At 40.3% G+C, this 19,735-nt stretch overlaps 1 protein-coding gene across 1 annotated transcript in view; it reads left to right on the top strand.

Annotated features, from left to right (window-relative positions):
- slc1a7a (solute carrier family 1 member 7a) overlaps positions 1-19,488 on the top strand; it is a 47,563-nt gene extending 28,075 nt beyond the window's left edge. Inside the window, exons 3-11 of the mRNA XM_030074444.1 lie at positions 962-1,177; positions 9,861-9,903; positions 10,514-10,745; positions 11,066-11,165; positions 11,576-11,809; positions 12,920-13,114; positions 16,043-16,177; positions 16,578-16,677; positions 18,401-19,488. Coding sequence (XP_029930304.1) covers positions 962-1,177; positions 9,861-9,903; positions 10,514-10,745; positions 11,066-11,165; positions 11,576-11,809; positions 12,920-13,114; positions 16,043-16,177; positions 16,578-16,677; positions 18,401-18,667 — 1,522 coding nt within the window. The 3' untranslated portion in view covers positions 18,668-19,488. The remainder of the gene's footprint in view (positions 1-961; positions 1,178-9,860; positions 9,904-10,513; positions 10,746-11,065; positions 11,166-11,575; positions 11,810-12,919; positions 13,115-16,042; positions 16,178-16,577; positions 16,678-18,400) is intronic.
- Positions 19,489-19,735: the final 247 nt, after the last annotated feature.

Raw genomic sequence — 19,735 nt, forward strand, 5'->3', positions numbered from 1 at the left:
CCCTTAAGGCATCAAACTGTGCAAATAAAAAATAAATATGCAAATAAATAATGGATTCTGCCAGCATGGGGTTGACAAAACGGAGATGGCAGTCAATGAGATTTTACTGCTGTTATGAGCTGCAAAGTAAATGATGATGCTAACTGTGGTAATGTTGCTGCTTTAAGGCCCAGTCTCTATCAGGAGCATGTCTGACTCCAAATGTCACACAGCTACACCTGCTGGGTTTTTCCTAATTCGTTTGCGATGATTTTTTTTCAGGTTCAAATTGATAAAGTGAGTTTTCCTCCACTGTGGTTACATTTGTATGGTTGTATAAATGTTGGTGAAATATTGTCCTAAATTTTGAATTACAAATAAAAGTTGCAAGAATATTTACCTGCCTTTCAAGATCTATCTACTTAATGTTATTGTTTGTGTTTTTGTTGTTGCTACTTTTTGCAAACTGCTAATCCCCTATTCATCGCATTGTCCTCTTCTTCTTCTACTTCTTCTCTTCCTCCTCCTCCTCCTTCTCCACCTCCTCCTCCTCCTCATTCTTCTTCTTCTGCTGCTTCTTCTTCTTCATCATCTTCTTCTCCATCTTCAACTTGTCACATCTTCTTGTGTCCAACTTGTTGAAAATACATAAACAAATGCTTTGACCCTTTGGATCCCATTATCCCATATTCAGTTTTTACCTTGCTGCATTAGCACGTGAATTTACGGGTGTATGTTGGCGCAGTTTTCAGTGGCATGCATCTTTTCTCCCTTTCCTGATGTTTAGAGTGCAGATTAACAGGACACTGAGTGAGTAAAGCTGAACTGAAAGGCAGCAGACAGATTCCCAGTTCACTGCTCAGGTCTCTTTGTAATGATTCATAACACAAGTGTCCCTCTCTTTCTCTGTCCTTGTTTCTCCCTACTCTTATTCCACTGGGTGCCCCCCCCTCCACCCCCAACCAAACTCTCCATTAATTAGCTTGATGTCAGGCCTGGCTGCCCTGGACGCCAAGTGCTCCAGCCGACTGGGCATCATGACCATCTCCTACTACCTCTGGACCACCTTTGTTGCCGTGGTAGTTGGTATCGTCATGGTATCCATAATCCACCCGGGTGGCGCTGCCCAGAAGGAGGACTCTGAGGACAGCGGGAAGCCAATCATGAGCTCCGCTGACGCCCTGCTGGATCTCATCCGGTAAGGGACACTTTTTCCCTCATTTCCTGTTTCCTTGTAAGCTCTGGCTTAGGTCACATGAAAAACGTCTTCTTTTCGGGAGATTGGGTTGGTAGCATGGATGTGAATTTGGTGAGCAAGGATATTGCCTTGCTCTTTTCCTCATTCTCTTGCTCTCTTTTTCTCTCCCTCACTCACACACACACATCGACACAGACTCACACACTCACACACGCCTCATATACACATACATTCATAGAAATTCATTGCACTTGCACTTGCTATGAAAAGCCCTTGAGCCCCAGTTATAAGACTGCAAAAAAGTCAATTTTTTTGGATATACATATTCAAATATTCAATGTCACACTTCAGAGTTTTTCTTTCAAGCAGTTGCTCTCTGTTATTCAACAAAATATCCACTTCACCGAGGAGTTTAGTTTCACATTGAGTGTTAAGATATTCCCACCTGTTTTCAGGGCAGATTCATAAATATGTTGAAATAAAGCTGAATAAAACAGATCAGCCCAGTTATAACAAGAAAATAACACTTGATTCATGTAGAAAATTATGGAAACAAAGGGTCCTATTCCTTCGTTCTAGTAGATTTTTTTTTTCACTCGACTTAGGAAAAACAAGATTTTTAACACTGAATATTAGAGTAAATGACTAAAGGATGGACAAACAGCCTACAATCATTTGAAATCAGCTCAGAGAAACTGACACAGATTCAGAGGAGAAGGGTCTGGTTTGTCTCAGGTTACTCAGTGTGAAAGAGGCAGATGATTGCAGAATAACGAGGATTGCTCCAGGGGTGGTGGGAGTAATGACTGAAAACCTGTTGGGATTTGTTTGATTGGAGTGTTTGATTCGTCTCTCGTGGCTTGTCACCCAGGCCACAAGTGAAATCGAAAATGTACCACAGTTTCTCTCCGTTTGATCTCGAAAGCAGATGTTATGACCGCAGCACCGAAATCGAGAGTGACCTTTGATATGAGGTTAACGTGTGTGCCGTGCTCTCGGCTCGGTACAGTAGCTGCTGTATGCGTGCTGTGTCATGAGGGCTGGAAGGGAGTTGTTAGGAGGTCAGAGAGCAAAGCCTTGGGGTCACGTGCCAGTGGAGTTTTGAGCTAAGCTAATTAGTGCTGCTGAAGGCTGGCATTGGTGTGCAGAGGTGAGCCAGGGTCAGCCCTGCAGCACAAGATAAAGGAACATGATGGTAAGCCAGTGTGTCAGTGTGACAGTCGGTCAGTGGGCTAACATTGACAGTGTGCCAGCACCTTATTCAGAGGTACTTGGTGGTTGACTCCTTAACCAGATTGTTGCAGTTTACTTTGATGCTCCTGAATCCCAAATGTAAAGCTGGGAATGAACTGTGAAATATTGAAGAACTATACATGTTTCAATAATTCACAGGCTTTCATCCTCTACTGATATTGGTATCTTTTCAGTATTGTACACCTCAGGGTTTCAATATCAAAATCAAAGAAAGAAACTGCATTGGCATGATTCATTTTCAAACAGAACAGTAAAAGGTGGAAAAAAAAAAAAAAAAAAGATTCTGGCCAGGCTTGTGAAATCCACCTACATACTGATCATGTGGCAATGGTGAAGCTCTGTCCTTCATAGTCTGTGTGTGTGTGTGTGTGTGTGTGTGCGTGTATGTGCATTTTACAGAGCACAGCTGTGCTTTGGATTTATCTCACAAAGCTTCTTTAGAGCCCTCCATGTATCATGCCGGCATGTATGTGTGCTTTCGCAAATGTGTCCGACTTCCTATATGATCATGCCTGAGCGTGTGTGTGTGTGTGTGTGTGTGTGTGTGTGTGTGTGTAAGCATAATGAGTACAGTATGTATGTATGAACTACAGTACATACTTTGATTCAATAGGGGCACTGAGGTCAGTGTCCACTTCTGATCCACAGAGAGTGGTTTATTAGCCTGCTTTGCTCTCTGTCTTAGATACAGGATTGGCTGAATGGATAAGTGGTCAAATCCATGTGGAATACTCGCTGACTCCTCTCCATTGGCTTTCTACACAGTTGTGAAGTGCAATTTCATCATTCATCATGCCTTTTCTGTATATTCATAGTCGCTCCTTAGCTATTGCCTGTAATCTCTGCATTTCAAAAATGTCCCCTTTGAAATTTGATTGTTATTTAAATTCACAGATGACATTTAGGATTAACAGCCAGTGTTGATGTGATGCAGATTTTCCTGAGATTATGTCTCTTTGAAATATTCAACCATATGAGAAAGAATGCTCTTTATATTCTCTGAAACATGGAGGTTACATGACACAGCGACCATGCTCTGCTGCAACAAACAGAAATCTGCATAACAGACACTCAGTACCTGCAAGTGCACACAATACCTGTTTTGCATTTGCTGAACACATGTATGTTCAAATATTTCTCTGGGAATATAAATTCATGCACATCAATGTTTTTTAGGTGTTTCACAATGTTCTATTCAGACTCAAGTACCATTAAGCACCCTGATGGTTCTTGGGTCTTAATATTAAGTCAAGAGCCTTATGATTGTTGACCATCCAGTTTACAATATAGTCAGAGTACTGTAAGCCTGCATCATCCTGATAGCAACTGTGTATTAGAGTACAACTGTGTATTACTCTAGCTTTGCTACAATGACCTCCTTTAACTATCAGACCTGAGCTAAAATAGGGCTTTAAATAATCAAATATTACAATATCTTTGAGCGAATACCTCAATACTGATATTGAGGCAATCTTGTAGGGATACCTGGTGCTTTCATAAGATATTTAGATACAAGATATTTTTTGCTAAAACACTCAATAGGTCAGTCAGACAACTTGCATGCACATGTTATCAATACATTATAATGAAATGCGAATACAGAGTAATATTACTGTGGCACCTGGTCTCTGATTTGATCATAGCCTGTGAGCGTCCAGCTGAGCAAGTTGAGAGAAACAAGGAGTGGCAGTAGGTATCTTAACTCCCACTGAGGCACCTGTAATCAGAGCCCACAGGTGGAAGGTGGGCAGGAGGTGGGAGTGAAGACTACTGCACACAGAGGAGCACAGGGTGACTAAGTCCATTGTGAGTGTCAAACTGTGTTTATTTAAGCATGTTTATACATACACATTTACATGGGTATATATATGTATACACATATACATACAACTACATCACAATATGCTCTTTTTTCTTCTTCTTGGAACATGACTATATAAGTATATGAAGAGTTCATTTGCAAAAACAGATAAAAGCCATTCTTAAAACGAATACCCCTTTTTCACTGATACTGCTTGGAGTACACACACACATACACACATACACACACACACACACACACACACACACACACACACACACACAAAGCATGATTTAGGATAATACAAATTATGTCAGACTAAATAAACATATAAAAAATAGAAATAAATATAAAGTAAATTTTAACAAAATATAAAGTAAATTTTAATAAAATTTAAAAAGTTTAAAAAGGTTTAATAAATTCAAATGGAGATATCTGTTTTTGCAAATGAGCTCTTCATATAAGTAATGGTAATAAGTAAAAATATAATGTATATAGAAAATCAACAATGTATATAATAAAATGTAGAATACAAAAAATAATAAACGAATGTTAATTTTTGGTCAAAGATGTAAGATAATGAGCAAGGGGCGACCAACTCAATTCATTTTGCAGGTTGAAATAAACCACCTTATTGGAATGGAGCATTTGTTTTGTGTTGTCTATAAAGCATAACACAACTGCATGAAACAATAAAGCAGTCAGAAGCAGAGAGCATGTGAGAGTTACTGTACACTTGAACTTGCATATAACCCCCAGCAAAAGGTATCTCTCTGCCAAGCGAAATATGAAGTATTTCCCTTTTTACTGTGGCAGAGCAGCACAGCAATTCAAAATTTTCGATTTGATTTTTTGGGGGCTTCATCGACATGTGTAGATGAAGCTGAAACTGGGGAATCTGAAGTGTCTGCATCCAAATCAGGTGAGTCAATGTGTGGGGATATGCTCTGCCTGAGCACCTGAGATTTTATCCGTATGACATCTCCAAATGTCCTGTCCCACACCCACAGTGCACATCAGCAGTCCATCTCTTCTGGCTATTGTCCCTGGCTGCCAACTGTCAGATCAATAATCACAAGTGAGAACTGACTGTCCCACACTGAAGAGTTTCATTTGTTTAGCATTCAAGCTTTTGAACAGTCTGTTCTCTGCATCACGCTGCACACCTGGTGTCAGGTGTGCAGTGATACACTATCGCCGGTGTGTGATTGGTGGTTGCATGGACTGCATTCCAACAGGCAAAGAGGAGGGTGTATATCTTGTGTTGCGGGAATAGATTCTCACTTTCCATTGCATTGATGGCCTTCTTTAATGTCTGTACAAATCTTTCTGCCCAGCCATAAGCGGCTGGGTGGAATGGAGCACAAGTGAAGTGTTTAATTCTGTTTTTCTTCATGAAAATGTGGGATGCCTCAGAACTAAACTGTTTTCCATTGTCTGTGCTGATTTGCTCTTGATAGGCCATTTCTAGTGAACATGGCAAACACACTCTTTTCAGATGTGGTTTATTTCATTCTGATGGTCTTGGGCCATTGGGAGTGCACGACGACAGGACCGTGGAGTCCATGAGTGGCCCAGCAAAATCGATCTGCGCCTGTTGCCATGGTGATGAGGGCCATTGCTTTGGATGGAGAGGTGGTTGTGGTGGTACGTTCTGGATTTCTTGACATCCCGAGCAGCTGTTTGTCTGACCCTTAATCTGCTTGCCAATTCCAGCCACAGCCAAGATATTTTCATTGTACCCAAGTGCCACATGTGCAGTTTTGTGATGGAGGCTTTCTTCATGTAGGAGGAGACCTCCATCTACTCCAACTTCTCCAGCTCAGCTCTGCTTCTGCTGATGGGCAGATTGCATACTGCGCAGGCCTGACCTTATGGAACTTGAGTACGAAGCTTGGGAGGAATTACTACTTGAGAGCCAAATGAGTTTTCCCTGGCAAGATGACAGCTGAGAATGCTGGGAATCTTGTATCACCACATGCTGGCCATCCTTTCATGGTCATTTCATACGGCTACCTCGACTGTTGTGGTTTTGTCTGACATCAGTAACAGCAACCATGATAAACTGTCAGCAGTGCCATGCTGCTTGGTTCCCTTGAATTCAATGTCATACTGATGAGTGCTGAGAAAGAGACGCTGCAGGCGTTGTGCCATCATTACTGGAACGTCTTTCCATGGGTTGAAAATTCAAACAAGGGGCTGGTGATCTGTCAACAACATAAACTGCCCATGTAAACAGTGTTTGAATTTCTTGACCCACACAAGGCTGAGTGCCTCTCTGTCCATTTGTGCTTAACTGCATTCAGCAATTTAGTGATTCTGACACAAAGGAAATCTGCCTTTCTGACCCGTCTGGGAACTTATGTGAGAGGAAAGCCCTATCGCCATTGGGTGAAGCATCACATGCAAGTCGGCTGGGTAAGGACAGGTCAAAATGAGCTAGCAACTCTTCTGATGTCATTAGTCACTTAGTCTCTCTAAAAGCTTGCTCACAGTTTCCAGTCCAGTTCCATTTTGACCCTGTCTGTAGCAATATATTCAGTGGGTGTAGTACTTCAATTTTGTCTTGAGACTTGTGTAAATCATCTTTGTTTATCATATGTCCCCAGTATGAGATGTTCCTGTTTAAGGAACTCACATTTTTCTTGGTTGACTCAGAGTCCCTATTCCTGTAGCCCTGTGAGCATTTGTTCAAGACTGGAGAGGTGATTATTATCATCTTTACCACTGAGTATAATGTCAAGATAGCATTAGGTCCCTGGGATCCCCTGTAGGATTGCAGGGGCTGGCACAATCAGAAATACCAGCCTGTTATACTGGTAAGGCCCTCTGTGTGTGTTTATTGTCATATATTTCTTGACATCTCATCAGTTCCCATTGTAATGGAAACTGAGTGGTTTTGTGATGGAAATTTTCTTCATGTTGTAGCAGACCTCCAACTTCTCCAGCTCAGCTCTGCTTCAACTGATGGGCAGATTGCATAATGGACAGGCCTGGTCTTATGGAACTTCAGTGCTTTAATGGCATGCCAATCCAGGTGGACTGCCATTTGCATCCTAACAGTGGAAGCCCTCCATTTTTTAGAGCTTCATCTGATATGCATTGTCCTTATATTTCACCATCACCTTTATCTTTGGGACACACTCTTTAGCTTGTGTAAGTCTTCAATCTCATCTTTGTTTGCCGTTGTGGCAAGTGTGAAAACCGTTGTTTGTAATCACATGAAGAGGTCACAGATAAGGCTGAGCCTGTGCCCAAATCCATTTTCTGTCTTAGTCCTTAAACATCTTGAGTCATCCATATTTTTCTGCGATCATCAGTCTCTTTCACACTATGTAACCTGAGTCAGAGCCTTTTCCAGTGTAGGGTCATTTTCAGACAGGAGATTCATTTGTGTGCTTTTAGTATACATCCCACACACTAACCTGTCCCTCAAAGTGTCTGATAGAAATGACCCAAATTGACAGTGCCCTGATAATTTGTGCAAAAATATTCAGAGATACTTTCATGTTTGCTCTGATTCCATTTGTGAAATCTTTCTGCTATGACCTGAGGTTTGGGGCATAAATGGTAAAGTGCACATAATGTTTTTGAGTGCTTTCTCTTGTGGTTTTTCAGGGGTTAACAGGACGCAGCAACCCGTATGGCTTTGCACCCATAACACTCGTCTCTCTCTTCACTCCTTTCTCACAATTTTCATCAACCTGTGATCAAGCTGCCCCGATGGAAAGACATAAATTAACAATCTGTTATGTATAAAACTAAAGTGGTCAAAGGCAGAGAGCAATTTTAGTGTGCACTTTACTTTACACTTGAACCTGGCACTGCACTACAAACTGCATCTCTCCACTAAGCAAAAAAAAAAAAAAAAAGTCACTTTTATACTGTACACATGGATGTCTGGAGCAAGTTATGTGTGGGCAAAGCCACTTGAGGTGGCCTGCACTAACTTGCAAGTTCACTTCATTTCAGTCAGACAATTCACATAAATGTCCTGAATGTCTTAGGTACTTTACAATGAAATGTGTTGAGTAATGTTATTGTGACATCTAGGCTCTGATTTGATCACTCCCTGTGAACACGTGCCTGAGGAAGATGAGAGAAAAATCTATGCCATACCATGATATCACAAGATCCAAAATCTCAGCTGATATTCTCATTCACACTATTTATATAATATCAATATATCAGCCAGCCTTAAGCAAAAAGCATATATGAAAATGATATGAAGCAATTTTAACTCTTTGACAGTTCCTGGCATTGAAACAGTCATAATGCAGATAATTCTGCCTTTTTGGCTATTTAAAGCATGTTTAACTTATACAGTACATACCAAGGTCAGACCTGCCATCCACACACAGTAAAGACGGTGGGAGGCTCTGAGTCTGTACGCCCTGAGGCCTTCATGCTAAAGATAGACTCATTCTCTTGGTGTGAGTTAGTTCACACTCTACACACTTTCATTTCACTCAATGTCCCTGAATGAGGCTGTCCATGTCAGTTTGCTTTCCTTAACACTCAGCATTATTACACTCCTCTGTCTTCAGGTTTTATCCCCCTGTTCATTTCTTGTACAGCAGCTGATTCCCATACTCTGCAGGCCTAATAGCCAAAAGTAATGTGTGCAGTAGGCTAATGAGATATAACTGGGCTCATTAGGAAATGTGACAGTGCACACTGTTTCCCAAAATAATGCGGAAAAAAACACACAAAAAAGAAAAAAGGTGGAAAATGGTATTTTTGCAGTTGATTCTGGGACGTTAGTACCTTACCTCTTCTTGGTAGGGGCTTTCAAGAGGGCTTTTTGAAGTGTATCCTCTCCATCGTAGTAACTGACAACTCTGCACTCTTGTAGTAATGGACATTTTATGCAAATTCTCACCAGCCAGGAGTAAAACAGAAATGACACATACCATTACGGACCCCTATTTTTTTTTTTTTTTATATAAATCTATAATAAAGAAGAAGGCATAGACAAGGAGATGCAACTATTGTTAGGCTTTGACAAGACAGTGAAATGTGGATTATGCAAAAGGTGCTGCAACTCAGTTTCTGAAATTTCACCTGAGGATTTTGTAAATTCAGTATATATAAATGTTAAAAATTAACCAGTGCTTTATCAGTGCTTTTGTGGCCATGTGGTCACTGTCTTGGGTGTTCCAAATGATATTCAGAATTTTTTTTTTTTTTTTTTTTTTTTTTTTTTATCAAAGCCAATCCCAATGTATTTGGACAGATTTAAACAGAGCCAAGTGAAATGCCTCCTTTTTACTTAATAAGCAATAAGGTTTATCCACAACACACCAGAGTATACAGTTTTGTTTCTCAACTCTTTAAATTGTCATATTCATGCAGGTCTGAAGCCTCGAACTCTCCTGCACACTAGATGATGAATAGTAATGTCCTCACTAGTCACATCCGCTGTTGTTTTGTGTGATATTTTGACCTTGCACTACATGTACTTCTATGCAAGGACGAAGAAATAGCAGGTTTTGTTTAGCCAAACAGCTTGATTTTTTTTCACCTACCCTTGGTGATAACAATATGTTCTCTCTGGTTCCTCCTTCCCATCTGCCATTTATTGAAACACTTTAAATTCATTCATTTCTCAAACTTTTTCCTCCCCAGCAACATGTTCCCGGCCAACCTGGTTCAAGCTACTTTTCAACAGGTGAGCAGATGTTAAGGTTTTTTCACGGCTGAAATGTCCATTTGTCCATTTCACAGTTGTAAGGTGGTGTTTGAGCATGGAAAGCAGAAAAACAATAATAAAAAAAAATAGGAAAATGTTCTTTTATTCAAAATGAACTGTTGATTGAAGTACTAAATTGATTAATTGAGTCAGTCGACGTTCCTCAACCCCAAGCCAAAACCTGTCCTGCAGGTTTTGGTTTCAGCTCTGCTCTTGCACCCCTGACCCAATTAAGGCCCACGCATCTTCCTGCATGCCCTGTTCAGGTAGATCTGCTTCAACCAATCAGCATGAAGCTCTTAAATGGATCAGGTGTGAAAGAGCTGAGCTGAAACAAAAACCTGCAGGACAGGTGGTCCTTGAGGACTGGGTTGGGTCAGTCATAAAAGCATGAAAAATAAATATGTTTTACACTACCTTAGAGAGGATATTAAGTAACTCACACCAGATACTGCAGTCACTGTTAGCACCTCCTGTGTGAATCTGATAATTGAAATGTCAACACCTCATGTGTGTGGCCGACTGTTGTATCAGTGTCTTGCTGCGCCGATCTAAGTGCCTTGTTATGTTGTTTTGTTTTGTTTTTAAGTATCGTACCCAGAGCATCCCAGTGCCCCGGCCCAAGCCAACAGTTGCCCAGCTCCTGGATGAGACAACCACACGAAGGGTCTTCATCTATGGCATTCAGGACGACAATGGCACCGACATCCAGAACTTTTCCCTGGATCTGACGCCGCCGCCTGATGTCATCATGCGAACATCGCCTGGCACCAGTGAGGGCATGAACGTCCTGGGAATAGTCATTTTCTCCGCTACCATGGGTAAGTGAATGGCTTGGGCACCCGTCCCCCACCCTCCACCCCCACCACCCCACACTCAAACACACGCAAAAGACTACATAAATGCATTGTGCCCCCAACAGGAGGAGAGAGATACATAAATCGTCAATATGGTTACATTTTTCACTCTTTTTTCCTCTATTGAAAACCTCATTCTAGATGTAGGGTCTATTTCATATTCAAGTGCCACACCAGGTGTTAAAATGCACTTTTACAGACAGTAGCACTTTATGTTTTGTGTGTGTGTGTGTGTGTGTGTGTGTGTGTGTGTGTGTGTGTGTGTGTGTGTGTTTTCAATCCAGGCATAATGTTGGGTAGAATGGGACCCAACGGCAGCGCTTTGGTCAACTTCTGCCAGAGTTTGAATGAGGCTGTTCTGAAGATTGTTGCCATTGTCATCTGGTAAGAGCTGCATCTCAGGAGTGAACCTCACCACCAGACCTGTTGACATTAATATTCCTCTGCCATGAACAAGTCATTACAGTCTTTTTGATGTTTTTCAGAGGGTAACGCAATCATTTTAGCCTCTTGCATTCACAATATGTCTTCTAAATTACATCATCAGACATTTCTGATTTTTTACTTCTTTTCATCATTGTTGGTTGCTAAATCTGCTTTTGTATGTTTTTTTTTTTTTTTTTTGCTTGCTTCCTTGCAACTCACATGGTTTATTACTTTTGTGATAAACAGGGACCGTAGATACATAATAAAGTCCAACAATGTGAAGAGAATTTCTAGCACTATTAGAAAACCAGCTGTTATTTACTGAACATGCAACCTTCTTTCCCTCCCTCCCTCCCTCCTTCCTTCAGGTACTTCCCCTTTGGGATCGTGTTCCTGGTGGCCGGTAAGATCTTGGAGATGGACGATCCGTCAGCTATGGGGAAGAAGCTGGGCTTTTACGCCATCACCGTAGTAATGGGGCTGGTGCTGCATGGCCTCTTCATCCTTCCAGCCATGTACTTCTTCATCACCAAGAAAAGCCCCATCGTTTACATCAGGGGCATTCTGCAGGCCCTGCTCATCTCCCTGGCCACTTCCTCCAGGTAAAAACACAATGGTCCAGTGGTACAGATTGCCACTTCCACAGTTCAATACTGCATTGGGAATTAATTTTCCTGTGAAGCCTCTGTAATTCTGTTTTGTTTTATTTGTTGAAGACCGAGGCTGTAGTGGAGGTTTAACACATGTTAAGTCAATTTAGACATATTTTGCTCTGCAGAATATAGTTAACTACATTTTCAGGTTAAGCTGTGTAAGGTGAATTTAGAATATACACCACAGCTGGTAGTATTGAACTCACTCAAGGCCATAAATGAATTGCTTCTGAAAATATATATATATATTTTGTGTATATTAGGAGTTATTTGCCTTATAATCAACTGAATGACTTACAGAAGTCCAAGGATCACATGGATGATGAGCATCCAAAGAAGTGAGACTAGGAATTAAGTGGCGCAAAGGAAATCCGTTGCTATATTCCCATGGCCATGCTATTGTTAGAAATGAAAAGAAAAGAAAAGAAAAATGGAAAAGGAATTCAAGCCAAGGACAGAGATAGTGTGTGTGGTCTTGAACACAAGGATCTTAACCTTGAATGAAATGAAGATGTGTGGGAGTTTTAAAATGGCTTAAAAATATCTGAAATTTATTGGACTATTCAAATGCTGAGTATCAACATATTTTCTTGCAAATGTTAATTTCGGTAACAAGATTTTATAGAGCATTTTAAACCCATCCCAGCTTAAAATATTTCCATTTTACTGCAGTGTTTACGAGCAATACAGGCAACAATAGCCTCGAAACAGCCTCGAAATGTATAACAAGCACATTTAACCATGTTTGTTTTGGTAGCAAAAGCTTTGACAGTACATTTCACAGTGAAAATGTCCTCTGTCCATTAAATCAGCGCTGTAACATGAGATAAATATTATGAGAAGGCATTGATGGGGTAATCTTGGCCTTTAATGTTTCTTCCAGCGCTTGCCCATCAAAATGCCCCCTTAAAAGATAACAACTCCCTGGAATCATGGACTGAAACCATTTTTGCACCAACTGCTGGGGTGTGATTGAAATGGCCAACATACCTGTGAACTGCAGCAGCTTGCTTCAAGGAGAGATCATCTGCTGCCATATTTTTCTCTTTGTTGTTGCAGCTCCGCCACTCTGCCTATCACCTTCAAGTGCCTGCTTGAGAACAACCACATCGACAGACGCATCATCCGCTTCGTGCTCCCCGTGGGTGCCACCATCAACATGGATGGCACTGCGCTCTATGAGGCTGTGGCAGCCATCTTCATCGCTCAAGTGAACAATTACGAGCTTGATTTTGGCCAGATCATCACCATAAGGTGAGGGTCCTTGAAACAGTTAAATCTAGACCATTAAGCATCTCATTTGTATTAATCTCATAAGTATTATTATTATTAGATCTGAGTATATTGCATCAGTAAAACAACAATTGAAAATGTTCAATATTAATTACATACATATAATGCCATATTAGTAACATGATAAGGATAAAAAAAAAAAAAAAAAGTAAAAATAAGGACAAAATAATATAATGACTTTTGAGCAGATTTGTGAACTGACCCACTGGAACCAGAGTCTGAAGCTTCAAGGTCCAGATGTTTGGTGTAAAGAATCTAAAGGTGGTCTGTCCCAGATTCATGTTAATTCTAGAAAGCACTAATTAGTCCTGTGAGCAGGTATTATATGTTCCAACTATCCAGCCAGCATGTGCCACTAAATATAAGAGCAATTTTTGGACAAGTCCTTTATAAATAAATAAAAATAAAAGCTGGTCTCTAGTGGAAAGAGATGAAGCATACAGTGATGAGTGCCATAGATGTCTCCAGTCATAAATCTAAGAGCTGAATGGTAGACAGCATTTAGGCATAAGAGTGCATGTGGCTGCATGTTTGTACATCATATAACTATAATCTATTACTGAGAGAAAAATTGCTCCCACAATTTTCTGTCTGCAAGACAGAGGGAAATATCACTTGTTTTTGTATAAAAAGCCAAACTTCATCCTCTTTTTTTTTTTTTTTTTTTTTTTTTTAGCAGTGTGTCAGTATGTGATATGAGGGTGAATTTATCATCAATCAAAATACCTAAATATTTATAAAAATGTGACTATTTCATTGACTGTACAATTCAAATTGCGGATTGTGAAAGTACTGTATATCTTTGGCTCTGAGAACAGCATACATTTTGTTTTATTGGCATTTAATACAAGTTTAAGGATGATAAATCCATCTTGCAAAGTAATGAAAGCAAGTTGCAAGGTTTCAGTAGCTGATTTTTTAGAGTCAGCCCAGAAGTATAAAATAACATCTGCATAAAGGTGGACCTTATGGGTTTGAATAGATAAAACTATATTATTTATATAAATAGTGAACAGAACTGGTCCAAAGACTGAACCTTGTGGGACCTTGTGCTGTTGGGAAAAACTCTGATGTAACATTACCCACTCTTACACACTGGTATTGCACACTTGGTAGCACCAAGAAAAAATGGCAAACTTTGTATTTAAACTTCCATTAGCAAACCAAAAACAACAACAACAACAACAAAAAAACAAATGTCAGTGAAGTGAGGGAGATCAATGACACAAGCTGGCCTGGCTGAAACAGGATACCTCATGGATAATAGTGACAGAACTGGGAGTAAAAAGTGGACGCAAGCTCCCTGCAGTCAACTTTTTCATGATCATATTTTTTATCCCTGTGCCAAATCTCTATGAGAGAGACATGTGCTAAACTGTGAGCCAAGGGAAAGGTTTCCTTTCTTAACAGCAATTTTATCGGCCATTTTAGATAAGTTTTAATGAGTATTTTAATAGAGTAGGATACACAAACTGCAAAAAAAAAATCCATCTTAATCAGTCATTTAGTCTCACATTGAGTCTTAAAATTTTATTTCTGTTAAAACAAGTGAAAAATTATCCTTTGGGATGACATAATCCCTCTTATATCCACTGCAAGACAGCCTGTTTTCAATTTTCTTCAATGAAATGTCATTTTGTTGCTTCTAATGGACTGATCTTTATTCTGCCGTGTTTCAGCGTATTTATACTTGTTTCCTGAAAAATACCCAAAACAACAAATGGGGTTATCTTATGCCACTGGCAAATTTTTTTCACTGGTTTTAAGAAAAACAAGATTTTTGCTACCTAATGAGCTGACCACACAAATCTTTAACTGATTTGCAACAGCTACTGCTTGTGGAAAACTTGCAGCACATCTATTCTGATATCTTTCAGTTAATGCTGCAAATAAGGAAGACCTTCCAAAATGTGGCAATGGGTAGTTTTCATTTCAAAACGGTGCTAGTGTGGTGGTGTTTTCAGAGCAAGAGTGGAAATTAATCTAATGTCACACATTTAGTTTAATTCTGAATTAATAAAAACAACATTATGGGATTTAGCAGATACACATATATGTAAATGTCACACAGATTACGCATCATATGACCTTCTTAGTCTGATCTGATTTTTGGTAAATCAGTCTGGACACCCAGGGGACACAGACAGACAGACACACAGACAGACAGGCAAAAAGACAGGCAGCCCCCCACCCCCTGTTCGCTAATCCATACCTTTTGCACACAAGGTAAACCCCCCAGGTCTAGGAAAATGGCCTCTTCCACCGCTGATTTGATGACATGTTCTACTGTAATAACATTAAGCAGACCTATCCTCATGGCTGCAGTCTGTGCCCATTCCCTCATAATCCCTTGGCGGTAAAACCCATATGACCTGTATTACTCATCTCCCTTGCCACGCCAGAATTATAATAATTTTTGCCTCTGCCGGCGTCCTGTTCCCGTGCCGTTTGGCTGCTGACCACAGAGCTGCTCCATCTGTATCCCAGCCCCCTCCCTCCTGCCCCCTCCCGAGGGACAGTTTGTCAGTTTGTGCACCGAGGTCCAAGGTCCCTGACAAATCATCTACTCAGCCCTGCCTGTCCTGAACTGTCTGCTCGCTGGTGTGTGTATGTGCGTGCATGTACGTGTGTGTGTGTGTGTGTGTGTGTGTGAGTGTTTGTTGCAACATCACATGCATCAAGGGGCAGACACTTTTTCACTGTTCTTCCACTTTATATCCCCTATGTGTTATGTCCCCCTCCAATCATCACACAATTATACGCTTCATGCACAAACAGACACTTCCGCAGGGTTCGGAGACTACACACACACACACACACACCTTTGATGAGGACTGCACATGGTGTTCTGCCAGAATGAATAAATTCCCCCCGTTTCTGTATTTTCAGTATTACGGCCACTGCAGCTAGTATCGGTGCAGCTGGAATCCCACAGGCTGGACTTGTAACCATGGTGATCGTGCTGACCTCTGTGGGCCTGCCCACCGATGACATCACTCTCATCATCGCTGTTGATTGGGCTTTGTAAGTACCGCTTGCTGATTAAAGTTGTCAACAGAGCGTGATTTGATAAATAATGCAAAAAAATGAAAGACACAAATCCAGGAGATGGTTACGAAATGTATTCCTTCATACAGCATTGTTCAATCTGTAGCTGCTTCGCGTGTGTTTAGTAATCCCTAAAATATACAGCAATACAGATGCACAAGTACAATTATCCTCAATTTTTGGAAATGTGTGTGTGCTCGGATTTGCTTTGTCCTTGGATTTGCTCGGCTATACTGCAGAAAGTAAAACATTTCAGCCATCCTCACATGACCTCCATTTCTGTGGGCTATAGTGAAATGTTGTATGCCATAACTTCATAACTTCATTTGTCAGGCTTCATAGAGCATCCTAATTGACTTTCCATTTCATCCGCCAGGGATCGATTCAGGACTATGGTGAATGTGATGGGAGACGCCTTGGCCACAGGAATTATGGCTCATATCTGTAGAAAGGACTTCGTCAAGGAGGGGGAGCAGGTGAGAGCTTGCAAGGTCAAATGAAATTATTTCGAGCTTGAAAAATTCCAGTCATTGTTGACTCAAAGTTTACTCACACAAGTTGTGTAAGGCTTTTTTTAAATCAAGTATCATGGTTACCGTAAAATATTCTGTGGATGGGAACTGAGTCATTGTTTATAATAATCTTTTGTGTATGGAAGACACTTTCAATTCAGTAGACTTAAGATGTCAAAACTTTTCATCAGTGTAAAAAGCAAAGCCTTCAACCTGCTGGTACAAAATCTATCTATAATGTGCTAAAAGCTTAAAAGAAACAAAAGCTTTATTATGTTAAAAAAAAAAAAATCAGATACTCAGTGTTTCAGGTTTTTCTTTAGGACAATTGGCTGAAATCATCACTAGAAAACTGCTGTGTGCTGGCTAATGCGTTCATAATAATTTATTTTTCATTAACAAATACTTTTTTTAAAAAAATGCTTTCGCTCAGTTGTTTACCATTGTTTACCACCATTATGAGTCCAAGCTCAAACTTATTCTGATGATAGTTAACATGCATCGACAGCAGCAGCTTACAGTTTACCTCCACTATTCATTTGCCTGTCAGATTTACAGCTGTCCATAATCACTCTAACAGTCAGTTACAGTGAAAAGCTACCTGCAGCAATTCATTCACTGATGCACTAATTATAAATTCTGCTGATTAAATTGCATCATTTGCTAAAAGAAAGAAACAGATTGAATAACTCTTATATCGACCTGAATCAATATGAAATGTTTAAATTGAAATTACCTTGGTCATTAATTTAAATTTGATAAATTTAGTTAAATTATTCATTAACTTTAGTTAAAGTGTTCATGATTCTTTTTTTTCTTTCTAACATCTGTGGTGATCTAGAGAATATTAGCCTATGAATTGTATTTTTCAGAATAAATAATACAGTAATTCTCATGAGCTGTTGATTTTTCACATTTCAGAGGAAAATAAGGTACTCTTTTATTATTGCACACATAGAATCGAATCATTCCAAAGAAGAGACATATAATCAAATCGCCAACTAGTGAATCTATAGTCAAATTGAATCTCTGTTGAGGCAAACATTCACAGCTGTATGTATTTGGCAAACAGAAAGCCATTCAAAGCAGTCAGGTGATTACCTGCCTTAATGCACACACCAGTTTTCTGGTTGTTACCACTGAAAATCTGCCAGTCCTTTCTTTCACAAATGGATGGGTATGCATTTGTAAGCCAAAAGAGAACCTTGAGAGATTTTTAATTTATGAAATGCTCAAACATATAAACGCCCACACCACAAATACGGTGGAAATGTTGGAAATGTACTTGCAGTAGCTCATTGAGATCATGTGACCTCTCTTTGTGTTCATATGGGTTGAATCCATTAATTTCCTATATTTTGTCGAGGAGGCGCTCCTTTGTTCGTGTTTGGCTGCTCTTAGTGAGGAATCATGCAGTTGGTCCTCACCGGGGCCGTTCGTGTTTTTATTCTGTTTTCCTCTGTATTTCTTGTCGCTGTTTGCTCAGTGGCTGCTGTACTTACAATGAATTTAAACAAACAGAGCGTGACATATAAAATGGTGACCACTGCCCAGAATGCAACACGGCATCCTGTTATGTCCCATTCTCTACATCTGAATGTGTCGCCAATCCATCAGGTCAAAAAGGCACCGCAGAGCATCACTCAATAAAGTGACTCATCTGCTTCGTCATCTTTGTGTCCACCAGGTGCCTCTAATCTGTGAGACCAAGCCCATGATCAGCATCCAGCAGATGATGACCTACCAGAACCAGAAAAATGGCTGCTACCAGCCCCCTCCACCAGGCGGCAAGCAGGACCACCTCTCCCCGGATGTAGCTCGCCTGATCCAGCTAGAGGAGGGGGTTCGGCCAACAGAAAAGAAGAAGCATGCTCACAGCTCCCACCACAAGAGAGACCACAGGGACAAGGACCACTGTTCCATTGATATGAATGGGCTGGAGACTAATGTATAAAAAAAAAAAAAAAAAATTTTAAAAAATTAAAAAAACATTTGCCCTGACACCACCTACTGGCGCACCCTGAGCTGCAGGGCAGGTGGGAGAGGGAGACAAATCGGAGGGTTGAAGTGATCAAGCGCACACACACTTTCCCTCTGAGAAGCAGTCCAAGGTGGACGGACACAGACGACCCAGGAAGAAAAGACAGTTTTCTACGTAACCTAAGTAATGACCCACTTTTGATTGTGTGTGTTTGTACGTGTACATATTTATCAGAGATGTATTATTTGGTGCCAGCAGTGACAGTGGCGTTCTACAAGTCGAGCAGGATAGAAATGTAGGAGGCAGTGTACGAAAAGCTGCTTGGCAGACAGATGGACCCGTGTGTGTGCACAAGATGTCCGAGTTGTGGTTCTGTCTCTGAGATCCGAACATCCTCCCAGATGTGTGAGGAGTAACGCACACGGAGAACACAAACACAACAGCTAATATCAAATATAATGTCGACAAGCCTGTCCTTTAGTGGACTGTAGAAAACAAAACAGCAAGCACCCATTCATTTCTCTTTTTAATTCATTATGGTTTCTTATTGTATGTTTTTATCAGAACCTGGGTTGGGTTTTCCTTCCATTTTTGTATATTTATTTATATATTTATTTGTCATTCAGTTTTCCTGTTCTAAAACAATAGGGTGTTTTATTTTCCTTGTTTTTCCCATCATAATGATTGATTGTGTTGAAAATTTCATCACTTACTTCACTGCAGAGCTTTCATACCTCCACATTGCCAGAGATGCTGCTGTTCAATGCATAATCGACAGCTAAAGTTATTTTTCATATGCCTTCAAACAAAGTAAAACTCACACTGTAGTTAGTTAGACTTATAAATAGCTGCAATTGAACAATTATAACATGTTAGTTTTTTTTTTTTTTAGTAAGCTCAACTTGTTGCACACCTGATCTGGTGAAGAGCTACACATTTTCATGCCACCTTAAATGGATCAGTGTGCACTGAGAAATGATGCAGTTAGTGATATTTTTCCCTAGGATAGCACAGTTATGACCTTATTGACTTGTATTCAGT

This window comes from Myripristis murdjan, chromosome 17 (assembly GCF_902150065.1).
Source record: "Myripristis murdjan chromosome 17, fMyrMur1.1, whole genome shotgun sequence".
NCBI classification, from domain to species: domain Eukaryota; kingdom Metazoa; phylum Chordata; class Actinopteri; order Holocentriformes; family Holocentridae; genus Myripristis; species Myripristis murdjan.